Consider the following 27,274-nt stretch of genomic DNA (forward strand, 5'->3'; position numbering starts at 1 on the left):
ATTAGGATTCAAAACAACTGACAATTTGGAGAATTGGTCTGAAATGAACAAGGTGAAATGCTGTGAAGGTACTGCACTTAGGAAAGAAAAATCAAATGCCCAACTATAAAATGGGGTGTGACTGGTGAGGCAGTAGCACTGCGGAATAGGATCTTGGGTTATAGTGGATCACAAATTGAATCTGAGTCAACAGTGTGATGCTGTTGTGAAAAAGGCAAATGCCACTCTGGGATGTTTTAAGACGTGGAAGGTAATTGGCCCACTTTACTCGGCATTGGTGAAACCTTAGCTGGAGAACAATGTCCAGTTTTTGACATCACACTTTAAGAAAGATGTGGAAAAATTGGAAAGAGTTCAGAGGGGAGCAACATAAATGATGAAAGGTTGAGACAACCCGACCTCCGAGGAAAGGTTGAAAGAACCGGGCATGTTTAGTCTACAGAAGAGAGAGCTGATGGGGGACATGATAACAGACTTCAGACAGGTCACAGGTTTTGTCCCAGGGTAGCAGGCCCCTGAGGAGGTCAGGCACCCAGCCTCCCCATGACAGGCTTCCCTAAGGAGAAAGCCAAACCAGACCCACCTGTGAGCAGTTAATTCCCCAGGTGCTGGGCAGCTGTCAATTAGCTAAGGAATACCAGGGTCTAATGAAGGGTTGTGAGGGCTCAGTCAGGATGCACAGATCACCGGGGAAGCTCCTGAGGATTGCAATTCACAGGGGAGCTGTCTGCTGGAGCAGGTTACACAGAAATGATGGGCTCCGTCAGAATCACTGCATGAGGTTTTCTGGCCTGTGTGATAGATCAGTGGTTCTCAACCTATTTACCATTGTGGGCTGCATATGCAGCTCTCTATGTGTTATGTGGGTCGCATCCACCCAATATATGTGCTACCTGTACATCTACGAAAGAAATAAGGTTTAGTATTTGTTATATGACAGCAATATGATTCAAATCGATATAGCACCTTTCATTTCAAGACTGGCAAATGTCTACCAAGAGCGTTTTAAATTAGCAAAATAAGTCAAAGCATTAACTGTTAAAACGAATTAATTTACTGTAAGGGTGGCATGGTGTATTGCGACCCTCCCTTTCGCACTGCTGCTGGCGGCACAGCTGGGCACACGGAGAGTGTGGCTATGGAGTCTGTCTGCCCCATGCACACAGCCCCCCAGTCAGGGACTGTCCCCCACATGTGCCTGCCCTGCACAGACATGATGTCCAGTCCAGGGCAGAACGCCTCCCCCTCAAAGGACTGCCCCCACCAGCATCCAGTGCCCCACCTAGGGACTGCCCCCAGCACCCCCCAGCACTCAACCCCTCATCAAGTGACTGTCCCAGTACCTAGCCCCACATGCAGGGACTGCATCCAGTCACCAGTCCCCCCCACCTAGAGTCTGTGCCCCATGCACCGGCTGCACCCCCTTCCCCACAACCCTAGCTCTCTGCATGTCTCCCCTCACCCCAGACCCTTGTACTCCCTCCCCATGTGGCCCTAGTGCCCTGTACCCCTGTGACGTTATGAGTGTAATATAATATTTCATTGGAAGGTGACAGGGCCAGAAAGAGTTAATTACCTCACAGACTGACCTGAACCATGGCCCAACTTTAGTGACTGGTTAGGAAGATCTGTAAATGAATAGAGCTTTGAAATGCAAGTCTGCATTGTTAGAGGTAAAAGGGTAGGTGTTTGCTTAGGGCCTGTGATGTAAGCAAACAAGTCTTGTCTATTAGTATAGCTTTGATTCAAAGATCAAAAAAGGAGTATCAGTATTTAGGAAGACACTTGAAGGAAATAGTATTATTGTCTATATGTCTCTTTGAAGGTTGTGGTAACCTGTATCTGAACTGTTTAATGGATCAATTACCCTGTGCTAATTGCCATAATGTTTAGAAGAAGGAAAGTTGAGCCTATTGTTTTCTCAGGCCAAAAGGCTGCTGGAAATGTATAAGAACCTTGGGACATGATCCTACTTCATCTCAGATCTGCTTTGGGTTTCAAGAGGGGGGAACCTTAAGCCATAAGGATTGAGATCCCCAGTCACTGACTGGAGCCACCCTGAATATGGACATTGGACTATAACCTCTGGACTATTTCTAAAAGGACTTTTGGCAACTGCAAGCTCACCTCTGCTATGTATCTGAACCTCAAGAATTGAATTCAAGTCTGTCTGTATATTGATCTTTTAACCAACTCTCTCTCTCTTTTCTTTTTCAATAAATTTTAGCTTAGTTAATAAGAATTGGCTCTAAGCGTGTATTTTGGGTAAGATCTAAGTTATAATTGGATCTGGGTGTGTGGCTGATCCTTTGGAGTTGGAAGAACCTTTTCTTTTACATGATGAGATCAGATTTTCAGTAATCATCATCATATCTGACGTGTGTGTCTGGACAGAGGCCTGAGGCTGGGCACTTTAAGGGAACTGCGTTGTTTGGACGTCTGAGTAACCAGTGAGGTACTATAGAAGCTGTTTTGTGCTGGCTTGGTAAATCTAAGGCCTGGTCTACACTACCTGCCTGAATCGGCGGGTAGAAATCGATCTCTTGGGGATCGACTTATCGCGTCTCGTCAGGACGCGACAATCGATCCCCGAATCGACGCGCTTACTCCACCAGCGGAGGTGGGAGTAAGCGCCGTCGACTGGGAGCCGCGGCAGTCGATTTTGCCGCCGTCCTCACAACAGGGTAAGTCGGATCTGATACGTCGAATTCAGCTACGCTATTCGCGTAGCTGAATTTGCGTATCTTAAATCGACCCCCCCCCTGTAGTGTAGATGTAGCCTTAGTATTGGAATATCCACCAGTGTTTGGGGTTAGTCTGCCCCGTTTTGTTCGCAGTTCGCCCTAATGGAGTGACCTCAGCTGGCTCCCATGGGCAGCACCGTCACAACCCCCCTCCCTGTGCCTGCGGGTCTCCTCCCTCAGCTGCACGTAGCTCAGCCGTGCAGCCCGCCCTGCCCTCCTGCAGTTACAGTCCTATTGCCAGGGAGCCTGCTCCAGCTGGGATCACTGGACCCGCAATCCTGTGGTTTGGAGGGGTGCTAAGCATCCTGGCCTCCTGCCAATGCTGCTGGGGGTGGGGGGAGCTGCTGCTTAGCCTGCTCCTCCACTGCCACATTTTTGCATCCCCCTGCTGGCTCTGCACCAAGGGCACGTGCCCCTCCTGCCCCGCCCTGAGAATGTCACATGGGCCGCAGCTCTGAGCTGACTGGATCACAAGCAGCCCACAGGTTGAGAACCACTGAACTAGATGATGGGAAAGGTCGTGCTTGGACTAAGAAGTCTATGGAACTTGGAAAAATCAGATCCTCTTGCCTTGAATGTGATGATTCTATGGGAGGAGCAGCTGTAAGGACACAGGAAGAACACACAGGGGTCTGGAGGGATCGGCTCTACCCTGGATTGCCCTGTAGGGGTCGCTGTGCTCAGTGACAGGCAGTTCCATTCAACCAGGAGCTGAGAGGACCAGCAGCACCGCGCTCCCAGCCCCAGGCAGCTCCGAGGGGAAGAGACCTCGCCCTGGCCCGGGCTCTGGCTGGCAATGATCCCGCTGCTTCTGAGCTGGGATGAGTGGTTTCACTCCATAGGATGGGAAAGCGACTCACATGGGGTTCTGCTTGCCCTGGTCAATCAGCGAGTCTCCCACGCGGATCTGGGCTCCCCTGATTCTCTCCCCACAGCATTCATCTTCCCTGTTCTTCACGATCACCGCGGAAACAGACTGAGGACTGCCCAAGTCCACGTTCCACCACGGCTCTGTGTCGAGCTGGGTGTGGCTGCAGGAGCGTTGTTCCCACTTCCCATCGCGTTTTCCATCCACGGCATTCCCAGCCATGCCAGATGTGAGCGTGGAGGACTGAGTGGCCGGGCGCCCCAGCGCCAAGTTCTGAGCTGGAATCAGAGGGCGAGAAGAGGGGAGGTGGGACGTGCCCATCACTGGGGGGCTCTAGACACCCTTTGTCCCACACGGAGCCAGAGCCGCTTCCCAGCAGTGACACAAACCAGCCACTGCATGAGAGCCAGGTTCATAGTGGGAGCCATGGCCCCAGGGGACGGGAGTGACAGCAGGTCTGTGATGGGATTTCAGGCTAGACAGAACCACTCTCAGCCCCTTTCGTCCCATATCCAGCTGGAGCTGCTCTCCAAGGTAGGAATGGGGCAGGATGTTCAGATGGAGCCTCCCCTGTCTGCTCCTGCCAGCTGGAGCCCCTGCCCAGGTCAGTGGTGGGAAGGGAAGAGTCTCCCAGGGTTTCTGCTGTCTCACTAGGCAGAAGCTGAGGCAGAAGGGAATGGGGTAGAACATAAAAGAGAACAAGTTTCTATTCACGTTGTGCCAGCTCCTTACCCCCTGGTGGTGGGGCACAGCCCTGATCTAGGACCTCGACCTCACACAGGGTGAGATACTCCGCCCTGCCTGGGATGACGATGGTGACGTAGCGGCCCTCCAGCCCGTTGCAGCAGATGGTGCTGACAGATCCCAGTCTGGTATCGGTGATGGTCCCACAGCTAAAAACAGAGCAGAAGCCAAGAAGGCAAACCACTATAGATGTATTTAAGTCAACAGGCCCTGATGAAATTCACCCTAGGGTACTTAAGGAACTAGCTGCAACTTTCTCAGAACCATTAACGGTTTGTTCTAGAATTTCTGGAGGATGAGTAAAGTTGCAGAGGACTGGAGAAGGGCAAACATAGAACCTATCTCTAAAAAAGGGGAACAAAGAGGATATGGGGAATTCTAGACTAATCAGCCCAACTTCAATACCTGAAACTATACTGGAACAAATTATTGAACAATCCGTTTGTTCAAACCTAGGGGATAATAACGTGATATGCTATAGCCAACATGAATTTGTCAAGACCAAAACATGCCAAACAATCTAATTTCCTTCTTTGACAGTGCCTAGTAGATGGAGGAAATGGTAGATGTGATATATCTTGACTTTAATGAGGCTTTTGACACAGTCCCACATGACATTCTCTTATGTAAACTAGGGAAAAGTGGTATGGATGAAATTACTATAAGGTGACTGCACAATTGGTTGAAAAACCATACTTAAAGAGTATTTATCAACAGTTCATTATCAAATTCAGAGGCCGTATCTAGGAGTGTCCCAGAGAGGTCTGTCCTGTGTTGGGTACAGTTCAATATTTTCATTAATGGCTTGGATGATGGAATGGAGAGTAAACATATAACATTTATGGGTGACACCAAGCTGGGAGGGATTGCAATCACTTTGGGGGAAAGGATTAGAATTCAAAATGACCTTGACAAATTGGAGAATTGGTCTGAAATCAAGATGAAATTCAATAAAGACAATTGCAAGGTACTGCACTTTGGAGGGAAAAATCAAATGCATAACCACAAAAGGGGGAATAGCTGGCTAGCTGTAGTACTGCTGAATAGGATCTGGATTATCATGGATCTTAAATTGAATATCACTGAAGAGTGTGATGTTATTGCAAATAAAGCAAATGTTATTCTGGGATGTGTTAACAAAAGTGTTGTATGCAAGACATGGGAGGATGGGCGTAGTTTGGGGGGGAGACAGAGGCGGCATTGCCCTATGCCTCAAACTGCAAGCTTCAGGCAGGCATGGAATTTGCCCCTCCCCCATGGCCCCGTCGGCCTGACTGGAGCTGCCCCTCCTCCCCCAAATATCGAAGTGAAACTATGGCTATGCATGGGAGGCAATTGTCCTGCTCTACTCAGGACTGGCGAGGCCTCAGCTGGAATATTAGATCCAATTTTGGGCACTGCACTTTAAGAAAGATGTGGAAAAAATTGGAGAGAGTCAAGTGGCCAGCAACAAAAATGATAAGAGGTTTACACAATCTGACCTCTGAGGAAAGGCTGAAAGAACTGGGTGTGTTTAGTCTAGAGAAGAGAAGGCCGATGGGGGTCATGATAACAGTCTTCAGACAGGTCACAGGTTGTGTCCCAGGGTACCAGGCCCCTGAGGAGCTCAGGCACCCAGCCTCCCCGTAACAAGCTCAGCTAAGGAGAAGGAGCCAACCCAGATCCCCCTGTGAGCAGTTAATTCCCTAGGTGGCTGGGCGTCCGTCAATTAGCTAAGGAAATCCTGGGCCTAACAAAGGGTTATGAGGGCTCAGTCAGGACACACAGATCACAGAGGAATCTCCTGAGGATTGCAACCAACAGGGGAGCTGGTTAGGGAGCTCCCCAGGAAAGGGAACCTAGGAAAGGTGTCCTGGATGGAAGAGATGTCAAAAGGGGAGAGCTACAAGTGCTAAGCCCCTACTGAGAGCTGGTCCCAGAGAAAGGACCTTTCCAGACAATGGCAGGTGGTCCATATCACAGAGGAACTACATGCCACTGTGGAGAAGAGCTGCAGCGGTTTAACCTCTGCAGGGCCTGAATCCAGAGAGGGAACTCTTCCAAGGTGATGGCAGGAGGGCTGACTCCAGAGAGGGGCCCAGGTCAAGGGGGCCTTACAAGTAAGGAGCCTGGATAGAGGAGCTGGATGGAGTCAGGTAGGGCAGACAGACAAAGATTTACTCCCCCAATCCCCCATCTAGCATGTGTGGGCATGAACGCTGGCTTGTGTACCATGTTTTGGCCTTTGGCTAAATAAATTAGACCCCTGATGGGGCACTGTTCACTACATCAAAGCCTCAATAACTCTCTGAAAGCCCACAAGGGGAAACTGAGGCATGGACACAACCACAGTTCCACACCCAGCCGGTAAGTGGCGCTCAAGGGATGTGTAAGCATCAGAAGAGGCTGTTACAAAGAGAACAGTGATCAATTGTTCTCCACGTCCACTGAGAATAAGACAAGAATTAATTTCCCTAGTTTGGCACAAGAAAGATTAGGTTGGATATTAGGAAAAACTTTCTGGCGATAAGGATAGTTCAATATTGGAGTAGGTACCAAGGGAGGTTGTGGGATCCCCATAACTGGAGGGCTTTAGGAAGAGGTTAGATTAAGACCTGCCAGGGATGGTCTAGGTATATTTGGCCCTGCCTCAGCATGGGGAATGCACTAGATATACTCTGGAGATCCCTTCCTGCCCTACACCTCTGGGTATCTGTATGGTGTGAATGGAACACTGTGAGAGACCCTGCCTGTCCTCGTCCCCATCACAACCCAATTCAGACTAGACATAAGGTTCATGTTTTTATCAGCGATGGCCATTTATCACTGGAGCAGATTATGGGGGGACACGGTGGATTCTTCTTCCCCTGGAGTCTTTAAATCACGACTGGATGTCTGTGTAACAGGTACACGGCAGCTCACAGAGAAATTGTGGGCTCAGTGCAGAATCACTGCATGAGGTTTTCTGGCCTGAACGACTCAGGAGGTCAGACTAGATGAATGGAAAGGTCCTGTCTGGCCTCTCGAAATCTATGGGTGCCGGAAAAATCAGTTCCTGTTGCCTTGGATGTGAGGATTCTAGGTGAGGAGCAGCTGTGAGGGAGGAGAGAGAACATACAGAGGCCTGGAGAGATTGGCTCTACCCTGGTTAGCCCTGCAGGGATTGCTGCCCAGTGACATTTCAACCAGGATCGGAGACCACCACCATCACAGCGCTCCCAGGCCCAGGCAGCTCTGAAGGGAGGAGACCACGCCCTGGCCCTGCCTGGCAATGAGACCCCTGTGTCTGATCTGGGAGGAGTCGTCTCACTCCAGGGGCTGGGGAAGCAACTCACATGGGGTTGTGCTTGCCATAGTCGATCACTGAGTCTCCCACACGAATCTGGGCCCCCCTGAGTCTGTCCCCACAGCATTCCTCCCTGTTCTTCACGATCACCGCGGAGACAGTCTGACGACTGCCCAAGTCCACGTTCCACCACGGCTCTGTGTTGAGCTGCGTGTGGCTGCAGGAGCCTTGGTCCCACTTCCCATCGCGTTTTCCATCCACGGCTTTCTCAGCCACGCCAGATGGGAGCGTGGAGGACTGAGTGGCCGGGCGCCCCAGCGCCAAGTTCTGAGCTGGAATCAGAGGGCGAGAAGAGGGGAGGTGGGACGTGCCCATCACTGGGGGGCCCTAGACACCCTTTGTCCCACACGGAGCCAGAGCTGCTTCCCAGCAGTGACACAAACCAGCCACTGCATGAGAGCCAGGTTCATAGTGGGAGCCATGGCCCTCAGGGACAGGAGTGACAGCAGGTCTGTGCTGGGGTGTCAGCCCGGACAGATACGCTCTCACCCCCACACGTCCCATACCCAGCTGGAGCTGCTCCCCAAGTCAGGGAAGGGGCAAGATGTTCAGATGGAGCCTCCCCCATGTGCCCCTGCCAGCTGGACCCCCTGCCCAGGCCAGCGATGGGAAGGGAAGAGTCTCCCAGGGTTTCTGCTGTCTCACTAGGCAGAGGTTGGGGCAGAAGGGAATGGGGTATAAAAAGGGCCCTACCAAATTCACGGCCATGCAAAACGCATCACGGATGGTGAAATCTGGTCTTTTGTGTGGTTTTACCCTATACTATACAGATTTCATGGGGGATACCAGCTTTTCTCAAATTGGGGGCCTGACCCAAAAGGGAGTTGAGGGGTGTTGCAAGGTTATTTTAGGGGGGTCGCAGTATTGCCACCCTTACTTCTGCACTGCCTTCCGAGCTGGGCAGCCAGAGGGTGGTGGCTGCTGACCAAGGTCCCAGCTCTGCAGGCAGCAGCACAGAAGTATGGGTGGCAATATCATACTATGGCATCCTTACTTCTGCGCTGCTCCTTGCAGCAGTTCTACCTTCAGAGCTGGGCTCCCGGTCAGCAGCTGACGCTCTCCAGCCACCCAGCTCTGATAGTGCCGCCGCCAGCAGCAGCGCAGAAGTAAGGGTAGTAGTACTACAACCTGCCCTACAATAACCTTGAGACCCCTCCACAACTCCCATTTGCATCAGGACCCCTGCAATTACAACACCATGACATTTCAGATGAAAATATCTGAAATCATGAAATGTATGATTTTTAAAATCCTATGACCTTGAAACTGACCAAAATGGACTGTGAATTTGGTAGGGCCCTAAGTATAAAATAAAAGAGAAGAAGTTTCCATTCAAGTTGTGCCAGCTCCTTACCCCCTGGTGGTGGGGTGCAGCCCTGAGACATCCCAGTCCTTGCAAGGATCCCGATCATCATCAACAGACGCCAGAGAAACTCCATCCTTGCACTGTCAGCATAGGAGATCACGTGAATGTTCTATTAAAAAAAAAAAAACTACGGCCATAGCAAGTTTCAGATGAGCACCTCACACAGCCAATGGTCCTCATTTTACAGAGAGGGAAACTGAGGCACAGGGAACCAGCAACTTGTCTAAGATCCTGAAGCAGGTAAGGAGAAGACCTGTCAATAGAACCATGGTCCACTGAAGTCTATTCCCTTCTTCTGTCCACTAGACCATCCTGAATCAGTGAACCTGTCTCAGGGTGGCTAGATCCTTTTGTGACATTCTATACCTTGGGGGAGCATCCTGGAACCCCCATATTCCTCATTTTTATATAATTATGAGCTTACATATAAAGCACGCCTTGTAAGGTATCAGGGGAAATGTTGTGATCTGCTGAAAGTCATTTCTCTATCCATATATGTATATCTTTAATGCATGTGAAGTTATGAGAATTGTGTTGTATGGTGATCACTAAAACATGCTGTAAGTTGGGGAATCAGCCAGATATTAGCTCCCCAGAGGCAACAGCAAGGAAAGTAGCCAACACCCAGGCAGGGTATCAATCAACCCATCAACAACCATTGTCCAGCAAGGGAGCTACAATGCAATGACTCACCTCATGAGGCCACACCAGGGGAATTGCTCAACCTTGCCTGGAGACCCAGCAATGCACCCAGACATGCCTGGACTTGTGTTTTCCAAGCACATGGACTGAGGGTATAAAACCGAACACAGGGGGCCCATGTGGGGCCTTTCTCCTGCCCCCACCCATGCTGCAAACAACAACGACACTGAGAAGAAGACTGAAGACTCCAACAGAGGAGACTGGCCCAGATTTAAGGGACACATCTATATATTAAGGACTGCAATAACCAGTGGGGTGAGAAAAACTGCTTAATCTAGTTGCTGCCCAGTCTAATAGGGTTGAGAGTTTAGACTGCGTGCTTATATTTTATTTCTTTTGGTAACTAACTCTGACTTTTTGCCTATCACTTAAAATCTATCTTTTGTAGTCAATAAATTTGTTTTATTGTTTATCTTCACCAGTGAGTTTGCCTGAAGTGTGTGGTAAATCTGCTCAGCTTTTGCAAAGGCTGGTGTATGTCCACTCTCCACTGATGAAGTGGTGAACCAATTAATAAATCTGCACTGCCCATCTTGAGCAGTGCAAGATGGTATATTCCTGAGGTACAGTGCTGGGGGTATTTGGCTGGTGCCTTTCTCTGTGTGAATCATGAATGGCTCTGGGAGCATTCATGCAATCTAGCTGGGTGTGGGGTCCCTACATGTGGTTGTGCTGAGTGATAACAGTATCTGGAGGGGTTTGCTGCTGGTCACTAGCAAGGCATTGTGAGAGACAGCCCAGGCTGGAGAGAGTTCAGGGGGCACAGTGGTCCCACAGTCGCAGGCTGCACCCCAGGGATCCCGTCACACCTTTAATACAGGTCCTTATCCATCTGGCAATCAGGCTTTGTATTCCAATCAAATTATGGGATGGTCAGTGACAGCTCAGCCAAAGATCATTCGAAAGTTAGAATTGAGAAACTTTATCAAATTATTTCTAGTATATCTGGAAATTCACCTGTTAGTAGAATCACAGGTACTTTAGTTAATGTTGAGAGCACATATCAGTCATTTAGGTAAAGTACATTACAGAGCTGTTATGATGATCCAAAAAACAAACCTTAAAAACACAGGAAATTCACAGCTAGGGTTAAATATAAAAAAGATCCACACATGTTAAGGTATGAAAATGCACAGTTAAGGCACCCAAATAATCTTAACTCTAGCTTGTAGTTGTCCGTGAGGAAAAAATAAGAATTTTTTTTTTTTAACAATCAGTTTAATGTTATCTGGGCTCCCACCCACTAAAATGTCTTAATCATAAAGGTATGGGTTTGCATGGCACCATGGTAGGGCAGAATTATGCTGACAAAGAATGTTTTTGCAATAAAGAATAATGGGAAAAAGCTATAATTAATCATATACTAGACTATTCAAATGTAGCCCTGGCACAAGATTGCGGTGAATTTTAACTGTATGGGAAGTTGGAAGAGTTTGTGGCGGGCAGAGTTAAGGTTGTTTGGGTACTGTCATAAACATAGAGAGAAGGGTAGCATACAATCCCTCCTTGGCAGCTGTACTGAATCGCTTTACCTGTAAGGGGTTAAGAAGCTCAAATAACCTAGTTGGCACCTGACCAGAAGGATCAATGAGGAAAGAAGATACTTTCAAATCTTGTGAATTTTCTTGCTGTAGCTTAACTACTCTGCTTTCAGGCAAAGAAAAAACAAACAAACTCCAGCTGCTCTCAGCTTAAAAAAAAAAGTGCCCTTTTAAAATCCTGAGGTCTGCACTTCTGGTTCAAAATGATCCCACTTTTACCACGTCAGGGTCCCCCCCCACTCTGAACTCTGGGGTACAGATTTGGGGACCCTCATGAAAGACCACCTAAGCTTATATTTTACCAGCTTAGGTTAAAACTTCCCCAATGCACAAATTCCTTTCCTTGTCCTTGGACAGTATTGCTGCCACCACCAAGTGATTTACACAAAAATTCAGGGAAGGGTCACTTGGAATCCCTATCTCCCCAAAATATCCCCCCAAAATATCCCCACAAACCCCTTCACCCCCTTTCCTGGGGAGGCATGAGAATAATATACCAATCAATTGGTTAGCAATGTGAGCACAGAACAGACCCTTTGTCTTTAGGACACTGGAAAATCAATCAGGTTCTTAAAAGAAGAACTTTATTTATAAAGAAAAAGTAAAAGAATCACACCTGCAAAATCAGGATGGAAGGTAACTTTACAGGGTAAACAAAAGTTTTAAAACACAGAGGATTCCCCTCTGGCTTAGCTTCACAGTTACAAAAACAGGAATAAAACTACCTCTGTAGCATAGGAAAATTCACAAGCTAAAACAAAAGATAATCTAATGCATTTCCTTGCCTACTTACAATTTCTGTGGTTTTAGATCTATTATTCCAGGTATATTTTCAGGAGATGTTGTACCTGCTTGGTCTCTCCTTCCATCCGGAGAGGGAACAACAAAGAGAGAGCCACAAACAAATCCTCCCCCCCAGATTTAAAAGTATCTTCTTTCCTCATTGGTCCTTCTGGTCAGGTGCCAACTAGGTTATCTGACAGGTTTCAGAGTAGCAGCCGTGTTAGTCTGTATCCGCAAAAATAACAGGAGTACTTGTGGCACCTTAGAGACTAACAAATTTATTAGAGCATAAGCTTTCGTGGGCTACAACCCACTATATGCATCCGAAGAAGTGGGTTGTAGCCCACGAAAGCTTATGCTCTAATAAATTTGTTAGTCTCTAAGGTGCTACTTAGGTTATCTGAGCTTCTTAACCCCTTACAGGTAAAGTGATTCAGTACAGCTGCCAAGGAGGGATTGTATGCTACCCTTCTCTCTATGTTTATGACAGGTACCCTAATGTGACCTTAACATATTTGGATTTCTTTTCAGTTTAACCATAACTGTGAATTTCCTGAGTTGACGACACTTGGTTTCCAGATAATAGCATTGTCCCTGTAATGTGGTTTACCCTGCATTACTGATACGCTCTCTCAACTGCAACTCTAAGGTAGTTTCCGACTGGAATTTCCTTGTTTTTTTTTTAAATAAAAAGTGTCGTACATGATGTAACGAAGAGGGAATTGTCTGTAATATTTCTATGAATGAGATGCGTGGCAGTGACTGACTCGACTAGGGACTGTTACCCAATGGGCACAAAAGGCTTAAAAAGCTGCTCTTGGGGCAGAGTAGGAGATGTGAGGTGCTGGGTCACTAGCTGGCCGGGGTGGTGTGAATTGGTCCTTAAAGGACTGGGTGAAACCCACCCAGATCAATGGAGGATCTGGAAAGACAATGGAGAACCCCAAGGACTGAACAGTTGGCACCTATCCACAGGGCCTTCCAGCAGGTGGAACTTGCGAACTCAGCATGAGTCTACAGGAAGAGTACAATGGACCAGGAGGTGGCAGGTGGCTAGGATAAGACCTGGTCTTGGGAGAATCAGGAGCCCTCACCTGGGCCTGAGACACAAAGGAACTGAGACAGAGAGGGGATCCCAGGATGGTTCCTTTAGCAGCATGGGTCAAGGGAGCCCTGACTTAGCCAGCAAGGACTATGTGTTCGCCTTTGCTTCTCTCTGCTAACGTAAGGACTTCCCCATGCTATTCTCCAGTTGACTAATAAAGCCTGCTCTGTGCTGAAATGCTGCCTGGTGTCACTGCCAGTACTTGCTGAGTTGCACTGATCCCTGGAGAGGGCAAAAGTCTCTGACCAGGAGTCTATCTCAGTTGGACTCGCAGGGCAGAGCTCACAGTGGGAAACAGAAGTGCTGGAGCCCAGACGCTCAGTCTCAGAGGCACTGAGGCACGTGGCCCACACTTAAGGAAGAGTGGGACTCCTTGGGATCTGGCACACCAGGGACATTTAGAAGCTGGGGCAAAGCACAGATCCTGTGGGTCCCTGACAGCTAATGGCAGGGGTGGGGCACTGAATGCACCAGGAGTATTGTGCAGTGAGTGACTTGCAGCAGTACAAACAAGGCTAGTCAAAGGAAACAAGCAAGAAAATTGCAGGTACCTGCCTCCCTGTGGAGAGCATCACAAAGCTGTGCAGGGAGAGAAGATTAAGTGTTGGGAAATTCAACCAGGTGCAGCTGATTGCACGGCTGGAGAAGGTAAGTTCCCCACAGAGTCCGGGACGACAGAGGCAGCAGCCGTAGCAGCAGCATGGCTCCCTCACAGCCCAATTTTCCATCCCCAGAGTTGGGGCAGTGAGAGTTGGAAACGAGGAAGCTGGAAGAACAGGGCCGGCTCCAGGCACCAGATTGGCAAGCAGGTGCTTGGGGCGGCCACTCCGGAGAGGGGCGGCAGGTCCAGTTATTCGGCGGCAATTCGGCGGACGGTCCCTCACTCCCGCTCGGAGCGAAGGACCTTCCGCTGAATTGCCGCTGCAGATCGTGATCGCGGCTTTTTTTTTTTTTTTTTTGGCTGCTTGGGGCGGCCAAAACCCTGGAGCCGGCCCTGTGGAGGAAGGCCTCAAAAGGGAAAGAGCTGATTGAGAGAAACAGTGAACGCATGAGGAGGAGCAGCGAGAGCACCAGGTGCAACAGCAGAAAAACCAGGACACGCAGGGACAGCATGAACTGGATACGGAGAAGAGGAGAGCAAGAGGTCCCATCGAGGAGTAAGTGTGGAGAGACCATGGGAAGCCAATTCCACAGGGAGCCTAGATACCAAATTGCTGCCCCAGTTTAAGTGGGGGTGATATAAATATCTCCCTGCCTTGGGGGAGGCTTGCGATTTGAACCATGTTGACCCTGTGGACTGGCTCCGCTGTCTCACCCCCTTACTGGATCCCAAAGCGACAGAGACGTACAGCCAGATGGGTGGCGTTGGTACAGGAGAGTACTAACAGTTCAAAAAGGCTCTACTGCTTAAGTCTGAATTGACAGCTCAGACTCCCCGGTAAAGGTTTTGGGGTGTGAAGAAGACCCAACGTGTGATGTGTATAGAAGCCACCACCCTGCTGGGAGAACATCTCCACAAATGGGGTAAAGGTGCAGGTGCAGGTGTCACTATATGACCTGGTAGGATTGGAGCTATGGAATATGTCCCCATGAGCTTAAAAAGTGGTTAGTGGACAGGGAGCCTAAGGCTCACAGCACAGGCCAGTTGGCAGATGAATTTGTGGACAGTGCGTCTTGTGGTGAGAACAAAACAAAGGCCCAGGTTAGGGTCCCAAGGGGGGGGATCATATTGGGGGGCACCACAAAGTGGGATTCAAATAAATCCAAACCAGGAGTGGATGCGGGTAGACCACCCTTAAGGATTCCCAAAAACCTAAGCTGTAGTATCTGTAACCGGACAGAGCATAAGTGGGTATACTGCCCAAGGCTTGATGAAATGGGGTTTAAACCAGACCCTTGAAGGGTTAGCGTGGTGAAAACCCAGCTGGAGAAAAGTGGTCACACAGCCAGCTTCTTGCCTTGTCTTCTGACTGGCTTGAGCACTGGCCAAAGATGTGAGAGTTGGAAGTCACGATCCTTCCTAGACAACAGGGGTTAACCTGTCAAAAAATCCTGCCAGAAAACCTTGTGCATCTATGTCACTTAGGGATAGGATGACCATATTTCCCTATGCTGACTATGGGACGCCTGGTAAAATTACTCATATTCAAGCGAGTTCAACAGCAATCAATTAGAACTATGCAGTACAAACATTCAAATTAACATCAAGTTGACTGAGTCCCTGTTAAAAAGAAATACTGCGTAGTTGGATTCTTTCTATTTACCTTCTGATCTTTAAGGCTTTAGGGTTTACACAGGGAGGGGTGACACCCCCCCCCCAACCCCCACATACAAACACACGGAGAGATGACACACCCACACACCTCTCACAAAATGGGGGGGTGACTGACCAACCCAACGCTCCCTGCCCGGCGCTCTCTGCCCTCCATGCTCTCTGCCCCACCCCAGGATGGACCTGCCTCTCCTGGTACCTGGCGCAGTGTCTTCCTGAGGCAACATGTGTGTGTGTGTGTGTGGGGGGGGGAAACAGCACACAGGGTCATATGATCCCCTCCCCAGATTTTTGCCAGGGTTCACACCAGAATGTGGCCAGCAACAGCCTTTCGGCCCTGTGCGGGAGGGAAGGGACGGGAGCTGCTTCCAGCCACGACGGAGGGCCTGGCCCGTGTCTTTGCCGAGCTCATCTCTTCCCCACCCCTACTCACCTGAGGCTGGAAGCAGCTTGTCCCTTCCTGCCTGGGTTGTCAAAAGGCAGCTAACACCTCCAGACGGCTGCTGGCCACTGATGTAAACAGGCCGCCGACATAATCCAGCTGCCTCCAGCGCAGGCAGGAAGGGGTTAAGCCCTAAGGGCGCATTGTGCACCAGGGCCCAGGGAACCTGACTGCAGGGGATTCAGGGAACCTGGCCAGAGGGGTGGCTCAGCAGGGGAGGGTGCCTAGGGGACGGAGCAGCCCTGCGCTCCCTGGGCAGGACCAAGGGTGGGGCTGTGGGAGGTGAAGATGGTGCTAAGCCCCTACCCTGGGGGCTGCTATGGAGCCTGCAGGTTCGGGGTGTGAACAGGCCAGAAATAGCTCCCCCGGGCCACTCCACAGCTTAGCTGAGGGGCGGAGAGGTTTCCCCGTGCCGGTGCTGTGTGTGGGGCTTTGGCACACGCAGGGCTCGGTTTCTCCTGGTCAGCGCCCCGGGGCAGAGGGTCTTGGGCTTTCCCGGGACACCGGCCCAGCCAGAGGCAGGGGGGGAAGCAAGGAGCCTGCTAGCCAGGCTGCTGGTTCTCCGCACAGCGCTGGGAGTGAGACGTGCCCCACGTCTCGGGGGTGGGCGGGGATATGGAAGAGCAGTGGGGCTGCAGGGACGAAGGGGCAAGGCAGGAAGAGGAGGGTGAGAGGGGGAGCACGTAAAGGGCCGGTGGGTGGGCAGCAGAGGAGACACATAGCTGGCCACCGCCTGGCGCCTGCCCACACACACCAGCCTCTGCAGCTCGCAACGTGCAGCCAGTGCTGGCCAGAAACGGAACGGTGGTTGGGGCCCTGCTGGCCGAGAGCTGGCACGCAGCGGGGGCTGCGCCGATGAACCAGCAGAGGAGTGGCCGGCCCCATGTGCTGCATCTTCGCCCCGCCACTAGCCTTCCTTGCACACCCACCCCAGTTGTCAACCACTGGACCGCCCCCCGCACTCACCGCTGGTGGGCGGGCAGCTGGCAAGCAGGGATCTGACTAGCAGCAGGAACTGCCAGTACTGATGGGGGAGGGGGGGGGAGACAGAAATATGGGACAATATGCCCATTTTTAAAGAAAAAGTTAGGATACCTGCAGGAGGGCTTAAATATGGGACTGTTCCTTTAAAAACGGGAGGTCTGGTCACCCTACTTAGAGAGAAACTCCCTTGGGCAGACGCCCAATCACCATTGCAGTCCCACTGCCTCCCTCGTTTGAGGACTCAGCTGGAGCCTGGCTCTGTTGCTGGCTCATGGCACTGGGGTGAATTGCACCCTCACTGAATTGCTAGCTCGGTGCACGTCCTCTGGGAAGGGTTGACATTAGGAGGATCATGTCCTCGCTTGGCTGAAAGGGAAGGCAGGTACAAAAGCTACTGACCAGCTGGGGAAAAGGTGAAGAGGGACTCTCCAGCTCACCTGGGCGGCTCAGTCACCGATTTTGTGAGATAGGCAGAAACTTCAGTTCGCTTCCAGGTGGTTCAACAGCTACAGCCTTGTTCTCCGATATTGCCACGGTCTGTGGGCGACTGAGCTTGGGAAGCGAAGTCCAGCTGCTTTTATTCAGTTCCCGATGGGTGGTACGACGACTGGTTAGTACTTTAGAAGTTGACATGGACTAATGAGGATGTGACCTGTGCTTCTAATGAAGAATCAAGTTTGCCTAATTTGAATACAAGCTGTCCCCGCCCTGTATGTAACCCTTCTACCTTGTGGTTAACAGTATAATAAGGGCTGGGTCCAAATAAATCAAATGTCTTGTATATCTTGCCAAACTAAATCCAGTTGAGACCCCAGAAACCTGGTGTACCAGTTTCCCAGAAACCTGAGAAAACTAAACACACCCCCATGACAAACAACTACCTCTGCTTGATCCTCCAGAAACCTGAGAAAACTAAATGCACCCTTCCCAGGTACCATTAACTGGCAGCCCTTCTCCAGTTACAAACAGGTGAGGAGTGTGCAAAAAGGACATCTTTTTCAGGGGGAAGGAACCAGTCAGACATTTTCCTCTAGGTCAGATTGGAAGGGACTTAAGTGTTTTTTGCCTTCTTATGCACCCGTGGCCCTCAACAGTGTAGTTTCCTGAGGACTAAAATCTCAAGTAATGAGGCTCAAAATAGGGTGTTTGGGTGATATACAGGAGGTCAGACTAGATGATCTAATGGTCCCTTCTGGCTTTAAACTATATGAAGCTATGAATATCTTTGGAAAGAAAGACTGCAACAGAATATATATGCAAATAAATAGCAAAATACCCATGCCCTTCCAGTAACTCTAGCAGCCGTCCATCTAACTCCCTTCCCATCTGCCAGTGAGAATGTCCATCAGGTCCCTTGGCTGCACCACCTCTTTCATCCACCAAGCCCCACTCATGGGATCAGAGAGTGGCAACGTCCAAGTCTCTCTTTGCAACTCTGTCCCTCGTGCTCAGGAAGCTGCTTGCACAGAGGTGCCACCATCTAACCCAGGTTACAAAACTGGATTTTTTGTGGATACCGACTAACACGGCTCCCCCATGACACTTAACCCAGTTTAGTGATTCAACTTTACTGAGGCCTGGTCTACACTACAAAGTTAGGTCGCTGGAAGGCGACTTACAATCATGCATGTGTCTACCCTCACATTTTTCTCCAACCAATGTAAGACCTGTTACAAGAATTGCAGTAAAACCACTTCTTCAAATAGCACAGAGCCATGGTGAACCTACTGATATCGACGCAGTGCGAGTGTAGACACTGCATGGCCTGGGTTGACTCTAACAGTCCTCCAGCCGCTGTCCCACAATGTCCCATTCTCTGCGATAGTGACCACTCTGGTCACAGTTTTAAACTCTACTGCCCAAGGATCACACAGACCAGAAGCTACACCCCCGCCTGTCCCCTTTAAACACCCCCATTTAATTTTGAAATGACTTTTCCTGGTTCCCCAACTTGGCGAGCACACCTAGCAGCTCACCCTTGTGTTCAACTGCCCAACTGACCATGGTGGCTCCACACACAAAGACAAGTACTAGACGCTCCCCTGCCTGAGGGAGCACGGGCAACCCCCTGACTCTCTCCCCCAGCCTGAGGGGAGCACAGGCGATCCCCTGACTGACTCCCCCAACCTGAGGGGAGCACGGATGACCCCCTGACTCTCTCCCCCAGCCTGAGGGGAGCGCAGGCGATCCCCTGACTTTCTTCCCCTGCCTTGTTGGTTCACGCACTACAGAGGTGCCAGAAGAGTGCACAGACAAGGTATCAGGCTAGTCATAGGGGTAAATACCTGGTTGTGGGCAGTCGAAACCACACAGGGAGGCACAGGAGGGTTCCTGACTCCCTTAAACAGTCAGGTGGAGGCACCAGCAGTTAGTGTCTAAGAACCCAGGCCACTGAAACCATCTGTGGCCAAAGCAGACGGACACCAGATAAGGGTTCCTGTTGAATGATGATTAGTTGCATGAGGATACAGGCAAAGGGGTGCGACAGGGATCAGCAGCAGTGCCACATGAAAACGAAGGAACTTCCCCTGGGATACCTCAAGGCCAGAGAGTGCAACAATAGATCTGGTGCTTTGTCACAGACCTGCCACTTCTAGAAGGAACTGCATGCTAAACTTGGCTTACAGACCTCACAGGAGCCACAGACAGACGCCTGCCATGAACAGCAAGGAGGAGGAGAGGCAGTGGGGGACTCCGGACAGGCCACAAGCCAGGTCCTGTTTGAGTCTCCCCCACGATATAGCCAGTCCCTCCAGAGGAGCTCGGATGAGCCCGATGAAGGGGAAGGGAACTCGGGTGTGCACATGCATTTTTCCTTACAATGTCTACATGCAAAGATGGCACCTAGCCCATTCTCAGGTTAATTACACAGTGGTGTCGACTTTTCATGGTTTTACTTGGGTAACCCCCCTCCTGTTCACGGTCCCAGGATGGGGTTGTTCAAGACAGGGGAAGGCTGCTTTGTGGCTTTTTATCCAACTTTTGCCAACTGGGCCTGAGGCTTCTCAACGTGCTCTGCATTGTGTGTCAGTGTGTGTTCCCCTCAGCCCAGACCCACCCCGACAAGCCACCAGCAAGAAAGTTTTAGTCTGTAAGGAAACAGAGCAGGATTGCAGTCGAGCTGCCCCCTGTCTGCTTGCTTGCCTCATGCCCCCAGCTTCAGTCAGTGCCGAAACTTCCTGCTGGGAGGGCAGGAGGCAGGAGTGCTGGAAGTTCCCTAGAAGTGGGGGGGCCACTGATGCCCAAACCATAACCCTGCCCTCTACTCCGCCTCTTTCCCCCGAGGCCCTTTCCCCCATCGCTCGCCCTTAAGGCAGGTAAGGCAGGCATGACACCCTGGCCTCCGTCCCCTGTCTGGCGCCCCTGGAGGGGGGCACTTCCTGGCAGGAATGAGGAAGTTCTCCCAATGGTCAGCAGTTTCTGGTCCAGAATTTGCAGCTCCCATTGCTGCTTCTGAAGCACACTGGACCTTGTGCTACATGTGTATGAGAAGAGGTCATGATACAACCAACAGAGGTAGAGTTGGTATCATTTAAGGCCAAAGGGACTGTCAAGGCTGTATCCCCACTTTGAACTTTAGGGTACAAATGTAGGGGCCTGCATGAGGACTTCTAAGCTTAACTACCAGCTTAGTTCTGGTCCGCTGCCACCATTCCCTACCCTGGGAAGCTTTTAGAAAACCTCTCACCAATTCCCTGGTGAATACAGATCCAAACTCCTTGGATCTTAAACAAGGAGAAATTGACCCTTCCCCCCTCCTTCCTTTCACCAACTCCTGGTGAATACAGATCCAAACCCCCTTGGATCTTAAGACAAGGAGAAATCAATCAGGTTCTTAAAAAGAAGGCTTTTAATTAAAGAAAAAGGTAAAAATCATCTCTGTAAAATCAGTATGGAAAATAACTTTACAGGGTAATCAAACTTAAAGAGCTCAAAGGACCCCCCTCTGTCTTAGGTTCAAAGTATAGCAAACAAAGATAAACACTCTAGTAAAAGGTACATTTACAAGTTGAGAAAACAAAGTAAATCTAAGACGCCTTGCCTGGCTTTTACTTACAATTTTGAAAATAAGAGAGACTTGTTTAGAAAGATGGGGAGAACCTGGATTGATGTCTGGTCCCTCTCAGTTCCAAGAGCAAACAACCCCTTAAAACAAAGAGCACACACACAAGCCTTCCCCCCCCCCCCAAGATTTGAAAGTATCCTGACCCAAAGTATTGGTCCTTTGGGTCAGGTGTCAGCCAGGTTACCCGAGCTTCTTAACCCTTTACAGGTAAAAGGATTTTGGAGTCTCTGGCCAGGAGGGATTTTTAGTACTGTACACAGGAGAGCTGTTACCCTTCCCTTTATAGTTATGACACGCCCCCCAAATCACAGATAGTGTTGGACATTTGGTTCCACACTGGCTGTGATTTCTTCCTGGAGTTCTAGGAGAAAACAGAGTTAATAAGACACATGTACCTTTAAACATACTACTGATTATATAAAAACTAACAATATGTTTCATTTCAAGAACAATTGTTAACCAGTTAACTCTGGGAAACTTTCCCGGGAGAGTGCATCAGCCACTTTGTTAGAAGCTCCCGAAATGTGTTGTATTTCAAAATCAAAATCTTGGAGAGCTAAACTCCACCGAAGAAGTTTTTTGTTATTTCCCTTGGCGGTATGAAGCCACTGTAGCGCAGCATGGTCTGTTTGTAGTTGGAAACGCCGTCCCCAAACATATGGGCGTAGCTTTTCCAGCGCGTACACAATGGCGTAGCATTCCTTTTCGCTGATTGACCAGTGGCTTTCCCTCTCAGACAGTTTCTTGCTGAGAAACACGACAGGATGGAATTCTTGATCCGGTCCTTCCTGCATTAAAACTGCTCCCACGCCTCGCTCGGAAGCATCTGTGGTTACTAGGAACGGTTTGTCAAAGTCTGGGGCCCTTAGCACAGGGTCAGACATGAGTGTTGCCTTAAGCTGGTTAAAGGCCTTTTGACACTTATCAGTCCACTGAACTGCATTTGGCTGTTTCTTTCTGGTTAGGTCTGTCAGCGGGGCGGCGATTTGGCTGTAGTGTGGTACAAATCGCCTATAATATCCGGCCAAGCCTAAGAAGGATTGGACCTGTTTCTTTGACTTTGGAACCGGCCACTTTTGGATAGCATCCACTTTGGCCTGTAGGGGATTTATAGTTCCTTGACCCACCTGGTGCCCCAGGTACGTCACTCTGTTTTGGCCTATTTGACACTTTTTAGCCTTAACAGTTAGTCCTGCCTGCCGGATGCGCTCGAAGACTTTTTCCAGGTGCTCCAGGTGTTCTGTCCATGAATCAGAAAAAATGGCCACATCATCGAGGTAGGCAACTGCAGATTCTCCCAATCCCACTAGGAGACCATCTACAAGTCTTTGGAAGGTGGCGGGTGCATTTCGCAACCCGAAAGGGAGTACATTGAATTCATACACCCCTGCCTGGGTGACGAAGGCGGACCTTTCCTTAGCGGGTTCATCTAGTGGTACTTGCCAGTACCCCTTGGTTAAGTCTAAAGTAGAGATGAATTGGGCATGTCCCAATTTTTCCAATAGCTCATCTGTGCGTGGCATTGGATAGTTGTCAGGACGAGTTACAGCATTTAGCTTACGGTAGTCCACGCAAAAGCGTATTTCCCCATCTGGTTTGGGAACTAGAACCACTGGAGATGCCCATGCACTGGTAGAGGGGTGGATTATACCCATCTGTAGCATGTCCTGGATCTCCCTTTGTATAGCAGCTTGGGCATGAGGTGACTCCCGGTAGGGTGGGGTTCTAATTGGGTGAGCATTACCTGTGTCAATGGAGTGGTATGCCCGTTCGGTCCGTCCTGGAGTGGCTGAGAAAATCGGTGCAAAGCTTGTGCACAGCTCCTTGATCTGCTGTCGCTGCAGACGTCCCAGGGTCGTGGAGAGGTTCACCTCTTCCACGCCACCATTCCTTTTTCCTTCGTAGTAGACACCTTCAGGCCACTCCGCGTCATCTGTTTCCTGGGCTGTAAACTGGCAAACGTTTAGTTCTCTGGAATAAAAGGGCTTAAGAGAATTAACATGGTATACCTTAGGCTTTATGTTGGAGGTGGGGGAGGCTATGAGATAGTTAACAGCTCCTAGGCGCTCCTGGACCGTGAATGGTCCTTCCCACGACGCTTCCATTTTATGGGCCTGGAGCGCCTTTAAGACCATGACTTGGTCTCCTACTTTGAAGGACCGTTCTCTGGAATGTTTATCATACCAGGCCTTTTGCTCTTCCTGAGCATCCTTTAGGTTTTCTTTAGCAAGGGCTAAAGAGTGTCGGAGGGTGCTTTGTAGGTTGCTTACAAAGTCTAGAATGTTAGTTCCTGGAGAAGGCGTAAACCCCTCCCATTGTTGCTTCACCAACTGTAATGGCCCCTTAACCTCGCGGCCATACACAAGTTCAAATGGTGAAAACCCTAAACTGGGATGTGGTACAGCCCTGTAGGCAAAAAGCAACTGCTGCAACACTAGGTCCCAATCATTGGAGTGTTCATTTACGAATTTACGTATCATGGCCCCCAAAGTTCCATTAAACCTCTCCACCAGACCATTGGTTTGATGGTGATGAGGGGTGGCAACCAAGTGATTCACCCCATGAGCTTCCCACAGGTTTTTCATGTTCCCTGCCAGGAAATTAGTTCCCGAATCTGTAAGTATGTCGGAGGGCCACCCTACCCTGGCAAAAATGTCTGCTAATGCCTGGCACACACTGTTAGCCCTGGTGTTGCTTAAGGGTACAGCTTCCGGCCATCGGGTAGCAAAATCCATGAAAGTCAGTACGTACTGCTTTCCTCTGGGTGTCTTCTTTGGGAAAGGACCCAGAATATCCACAGCTACTCGCTGAAATGGGACCTCAATTATGGGTAGTGACTGGAGAGGGGCTTTAACCTGGTCTTGGGGCTTTCCCACTCGTTGGCACACCTCACAAGACCGGACATAATTAGCAACGTCCTTGCCCATTCCCTCCCAGTGGAAGGACTTCCCCAACCGGTCTTTGGTTCTGTTCACCTCAGAATGGCCACTGGGATGATCATGGGCTAAGCTCAAGAGCTTTACCCGATACTTAGTGGGAACTACCAACTGTCTTTGAGGATGCCAGTCTTCCTGGTGCCCACCAGAAAGAGTCTCCTTGTATAAAAGTCCTTTTTCTACAACAAACCGGGATCGGTTAGAAGAGCTGAGAGGCGGTGGGGTGCTCCGTGCTGCCGCCCAAGCTTTCTGAAGGCTGTCATCTGCTTCCTGCTCGGCCTGGAACTGTTCCCTTGATGCTGGAGACATCAGTTCCTCCTTGGACTGTGGACTGGGGCTTGGTCCCTCTGGAAGCGATGCAGGTGCTGGGGCTGTTTCCATTGACTGTGAACCGCTGTCCGCTGGTGCACTATGTGGTATTTCAGGCTCTGGCTGAGCCTCTTGGGTAGGGTTATCTGCTGCTTCCACCAGTTCAGACTCGCTGGTGCCCTCTGGCATTGGAGTTGTAGACGGGCTTGCAAGCGCTGGACTCAGTGCTGGCAATGGTTCTGGTGCTGGTTGCGTTGCCAGTTCCGGTTCTGGGACTGGCTTTGGCTGGGTCTCTGGGACTGGATCCACTACGGCTGTTGCAGTCGTTGGCAGGGGATCCGGTTCCACCACCTTTGTTTGGGTCTCTGGTAACACAGACGGGGCCCTGGTGGACGGCTCAGGAACAGGGATGGGGGTGAAAGCTTGCTTAGCCTGGCTGCGGGTGACTATTCCCACCCTCTTGGCTAGCTTCACATGGTTGGCCAAGTCTTCCCCCAGCAGCATGGGAATGGGATAATTGTCATAGACTGCAAAAGTCCACATTCCTGACCAGCCCTTGTACTGGACATGCAACTTGGCTGTAGGCAAGGTTACAGACTGTGACACAAAGGGTTGAATTGTCACTGTAGCCTCCGGGTTGATGAGTTTGGGGTCCACTAGGGATTGGTGGATAGTTGACTCTTGTGCCCCAGTGTCCCTCCAAGCGATAACCTTCTTTCCGCCCACTCTCAAGGTTTCCCTTCGCTCCGAGGGTATGAGAGAGGCATCTGGGTCTGGGGATCTTTGGTGTGATTGGGGTGTAATGAACTGTAATCGGTTGGGGTTCTTGGGGCAGTGAGCCTTTATATGCCCCAGTTCATTACATTTAAAACATCGCCCTGCTAAGGTATCACCGGGGCGATGTTGGTTGGTGGAGACTGGTGGGGTGGGGTAAGAAGGCGTCTGGGGTTTCCCTTGGGATGTGGGTGGGGCCTTGGGTTGTCCCCGGTGATAAGGTTTTGTTTCGGCTTGCCCCTTCTGATATTCGCTCCACCTGCTACTAGCTTTTTTCTTTTCTGTCACCTCCACCCATTTGGCTCCAATCTCCCCCGCCTCGGTTACAGTTTTGGGCTTCCCATCTAGGATGTACCTTTCTATTTCCTCAGGAACACCCTCTAAAAACTGCTCCATTTTTACTAGGGAAAGCAGATCTTCCAGAGATTTAACATTTGCTCCTGATACCCAGGCATCACAATTTTTGTCAATGTGGTAGGCATGCCGGGTAAATGACACATCTGGTTTCCACCTTAGGGCTCTGAACCGCCGACGGGCATGCTCGGGTGTTAGCCCCATTCTGATTCTGGCCTTGTTTTTAAAAAGTTCATAACTGTTCATGTGTTCCTTAGGCATTTCAGCCGCCACCTCTGCTAAGGGTCCACTGAGCTGCGGCCTCAGCTCTACCATGTACTGGTCTGCAGCGATGCTGTATCCAAGGCAGGCCCTTTCAAAATTTTCTAAGAAGGCCTCAGTATCATCGCCTGCCTTGTAGGTGGGGAATTTTCTGGGATGGGAAGTGGTACCTGGAGAGGAGTTGCTAGGATGGTCTGATGCATCCTGCTTAGCCCTTGCTGCTTCCAGTTCATGCTTCCTTTCTTTTTCTCTCGCCTCCTCTTTGGCTTTTTCCAGCTCCATCTCTCTCTTGTGGGCCTCCTCTTTGGCTTTTTCTTCTCTTTCATGGGCCTCCTCTTTGGCTTTCTCTTCTCTTTCATGGGCCTCCTCTTTGGCTTTCTCTTCTCTTTCATGGGCCTCCTCTTTGGCTTTTTCCAGCTCCATCTCTCTCTTGTGGGCCTCCTCTTTGGCTTTTTCTTCTCTTTCATGGGCCTGTATTTCAAGTTTTTTAATTTGAAGCAGTCTCTGATGTTTTCTTTCATTTTCTTCTGCTTCTAGTTTGGCCAGTTCTATTTTGTTAGCTACTTCTTTGGTAGTCATTTTCCTGTTTTCTTGTGCTGGGTCACACCCCTCTGCAGTTGACAGAAACTGGGATGTACTTAGCTCTGGCTGTTGCTGAGTTAACAGAGACTTTCTAACTAGCTACTCACGAGGATGTAAAAAGAAAAAAAACAATTCAGCTTGTAAATTCCTTTTACCAGTCAAAGTTTTCTCACTTTGAACCCTTCTCTTAACAAAGGCCCTCGTTAAAAAAAACTTAACACCTCTGCCTTCAGGCAAGGAGAGATAAGATATGCATCTACCTTCAGCTCTGCTTTCCAAGCAGCTAGAAGGAAAAAAAAAATCTCTTACTGGCTTTTGGGTTTAAAACGATCTCCACCGCTGTGCCACCATGTCAAGGCTGTATCCCCACTTTGAACTTTAGGGTACAAATGTAGGGGCCTGCATGAGGACTTCTAAGCTTAACTACCAGCTTAGTTCTGGTCCGCTGCCACCATTCCCTACCCTGGGAAGCTTTTAGAAAACCTCTCACCAATTCCCTGGTGAATACAGATCCAAACTCCTTGGATCTTAAACAAGGAGAAATTGACCCTTCCCCCCTCCTTCCTTTCACCAACTCCTGGTGAATACAGATCCAAACCCCCTTGGATCTTAAGACAAGGAGAAATCAATCAGGTTCTTAAAAAGAAGGCTTTTAATTAAAGAAAAAGGTAAAAATCATCTCTGTAAAATCAGTATGGAAAATAACTTTACAGGGTAATCAAACTTAAAGAGCTCAAAGGACCCCCCTCTGTCTTAGGTTCAAAGTATAGCAAACAAAGATAAATACTCTAGTAAAAGGTACATTTACAAGTTGAGAAAACAAAGTAAATCTAAGACGCCTTGCCTGGCTTTTACTTACAATTTTGAAAATAAGAGAGACTTGTTTAGAAAGATGGGGAGAACCTGGATTGATGTCTGGTCCCTCTCAGTTCCAAGAGCGAACAACCCCTTAAAACAAAGAGCACACACACAAGCCTTTCCCCCCCCCAAGATTTGAAAGTATCTTGTCCCCTTATTGGACCTTTGGGTCAGGTGTCAGCCAGGTTACCCGAGCTTCTTAACCCTTTACAGGTAAAAGGATTTTGGAGTCTCTGGCCAGGAGGGATTTTTAGTACT

The 27,274-nt window shown here is 49.7% G+C and overlaps 1 protein-coding gene across 1 annotated transcript in view; it reads right to left on the reverse strand.

The window, feature by feature from the left end:
- Window positions 1-9,120, reverse strand: part of LOC135875189 (uncharacterized) — a 31,079-nt gene extending 21,959 nt beyond the window's left edge. Inside the window, exons 1-4 of the mRNA XM_065400183.1 lie at window positions 9,036-9,120; window positions 7,671-7,953; window positions 4,345-4,505; window positions 3,605-3,890 (exon numbers count right to left, since the gene is read on the reverse strand). Coding sequence (XP_065256255.1) covers window positions 3,605-3,890; window positions 4,345-4,505; window positions 7,671-7,953; window positions 9,036-9,120 — 815 coding nt within the window. The remainder of the gene's footprint in view (window positions 1-3,604; window positions 3,891-4,344; window positions 4,506-7,670; window positions 7,954-9,035) is intronic.
- Between the last annotated feature and the right edge of the window lie 18,154 nt (window positions 9,121-27,274).

Source organism: Emys orbicularis, chromosome 2 (assembly GCF_028017835.1).
Source record: "Emys orbicularis isolate rEmyOrb1 chromosome 2, rEmyOrb1.hap1, whole genome shotgun sequence".
Taxonomy (NCBI): domain Eukaryota; kingdom Metazoa; phylum Chordata; order Testudines; family Emydidae; genus Emys; species Emys orbicularis.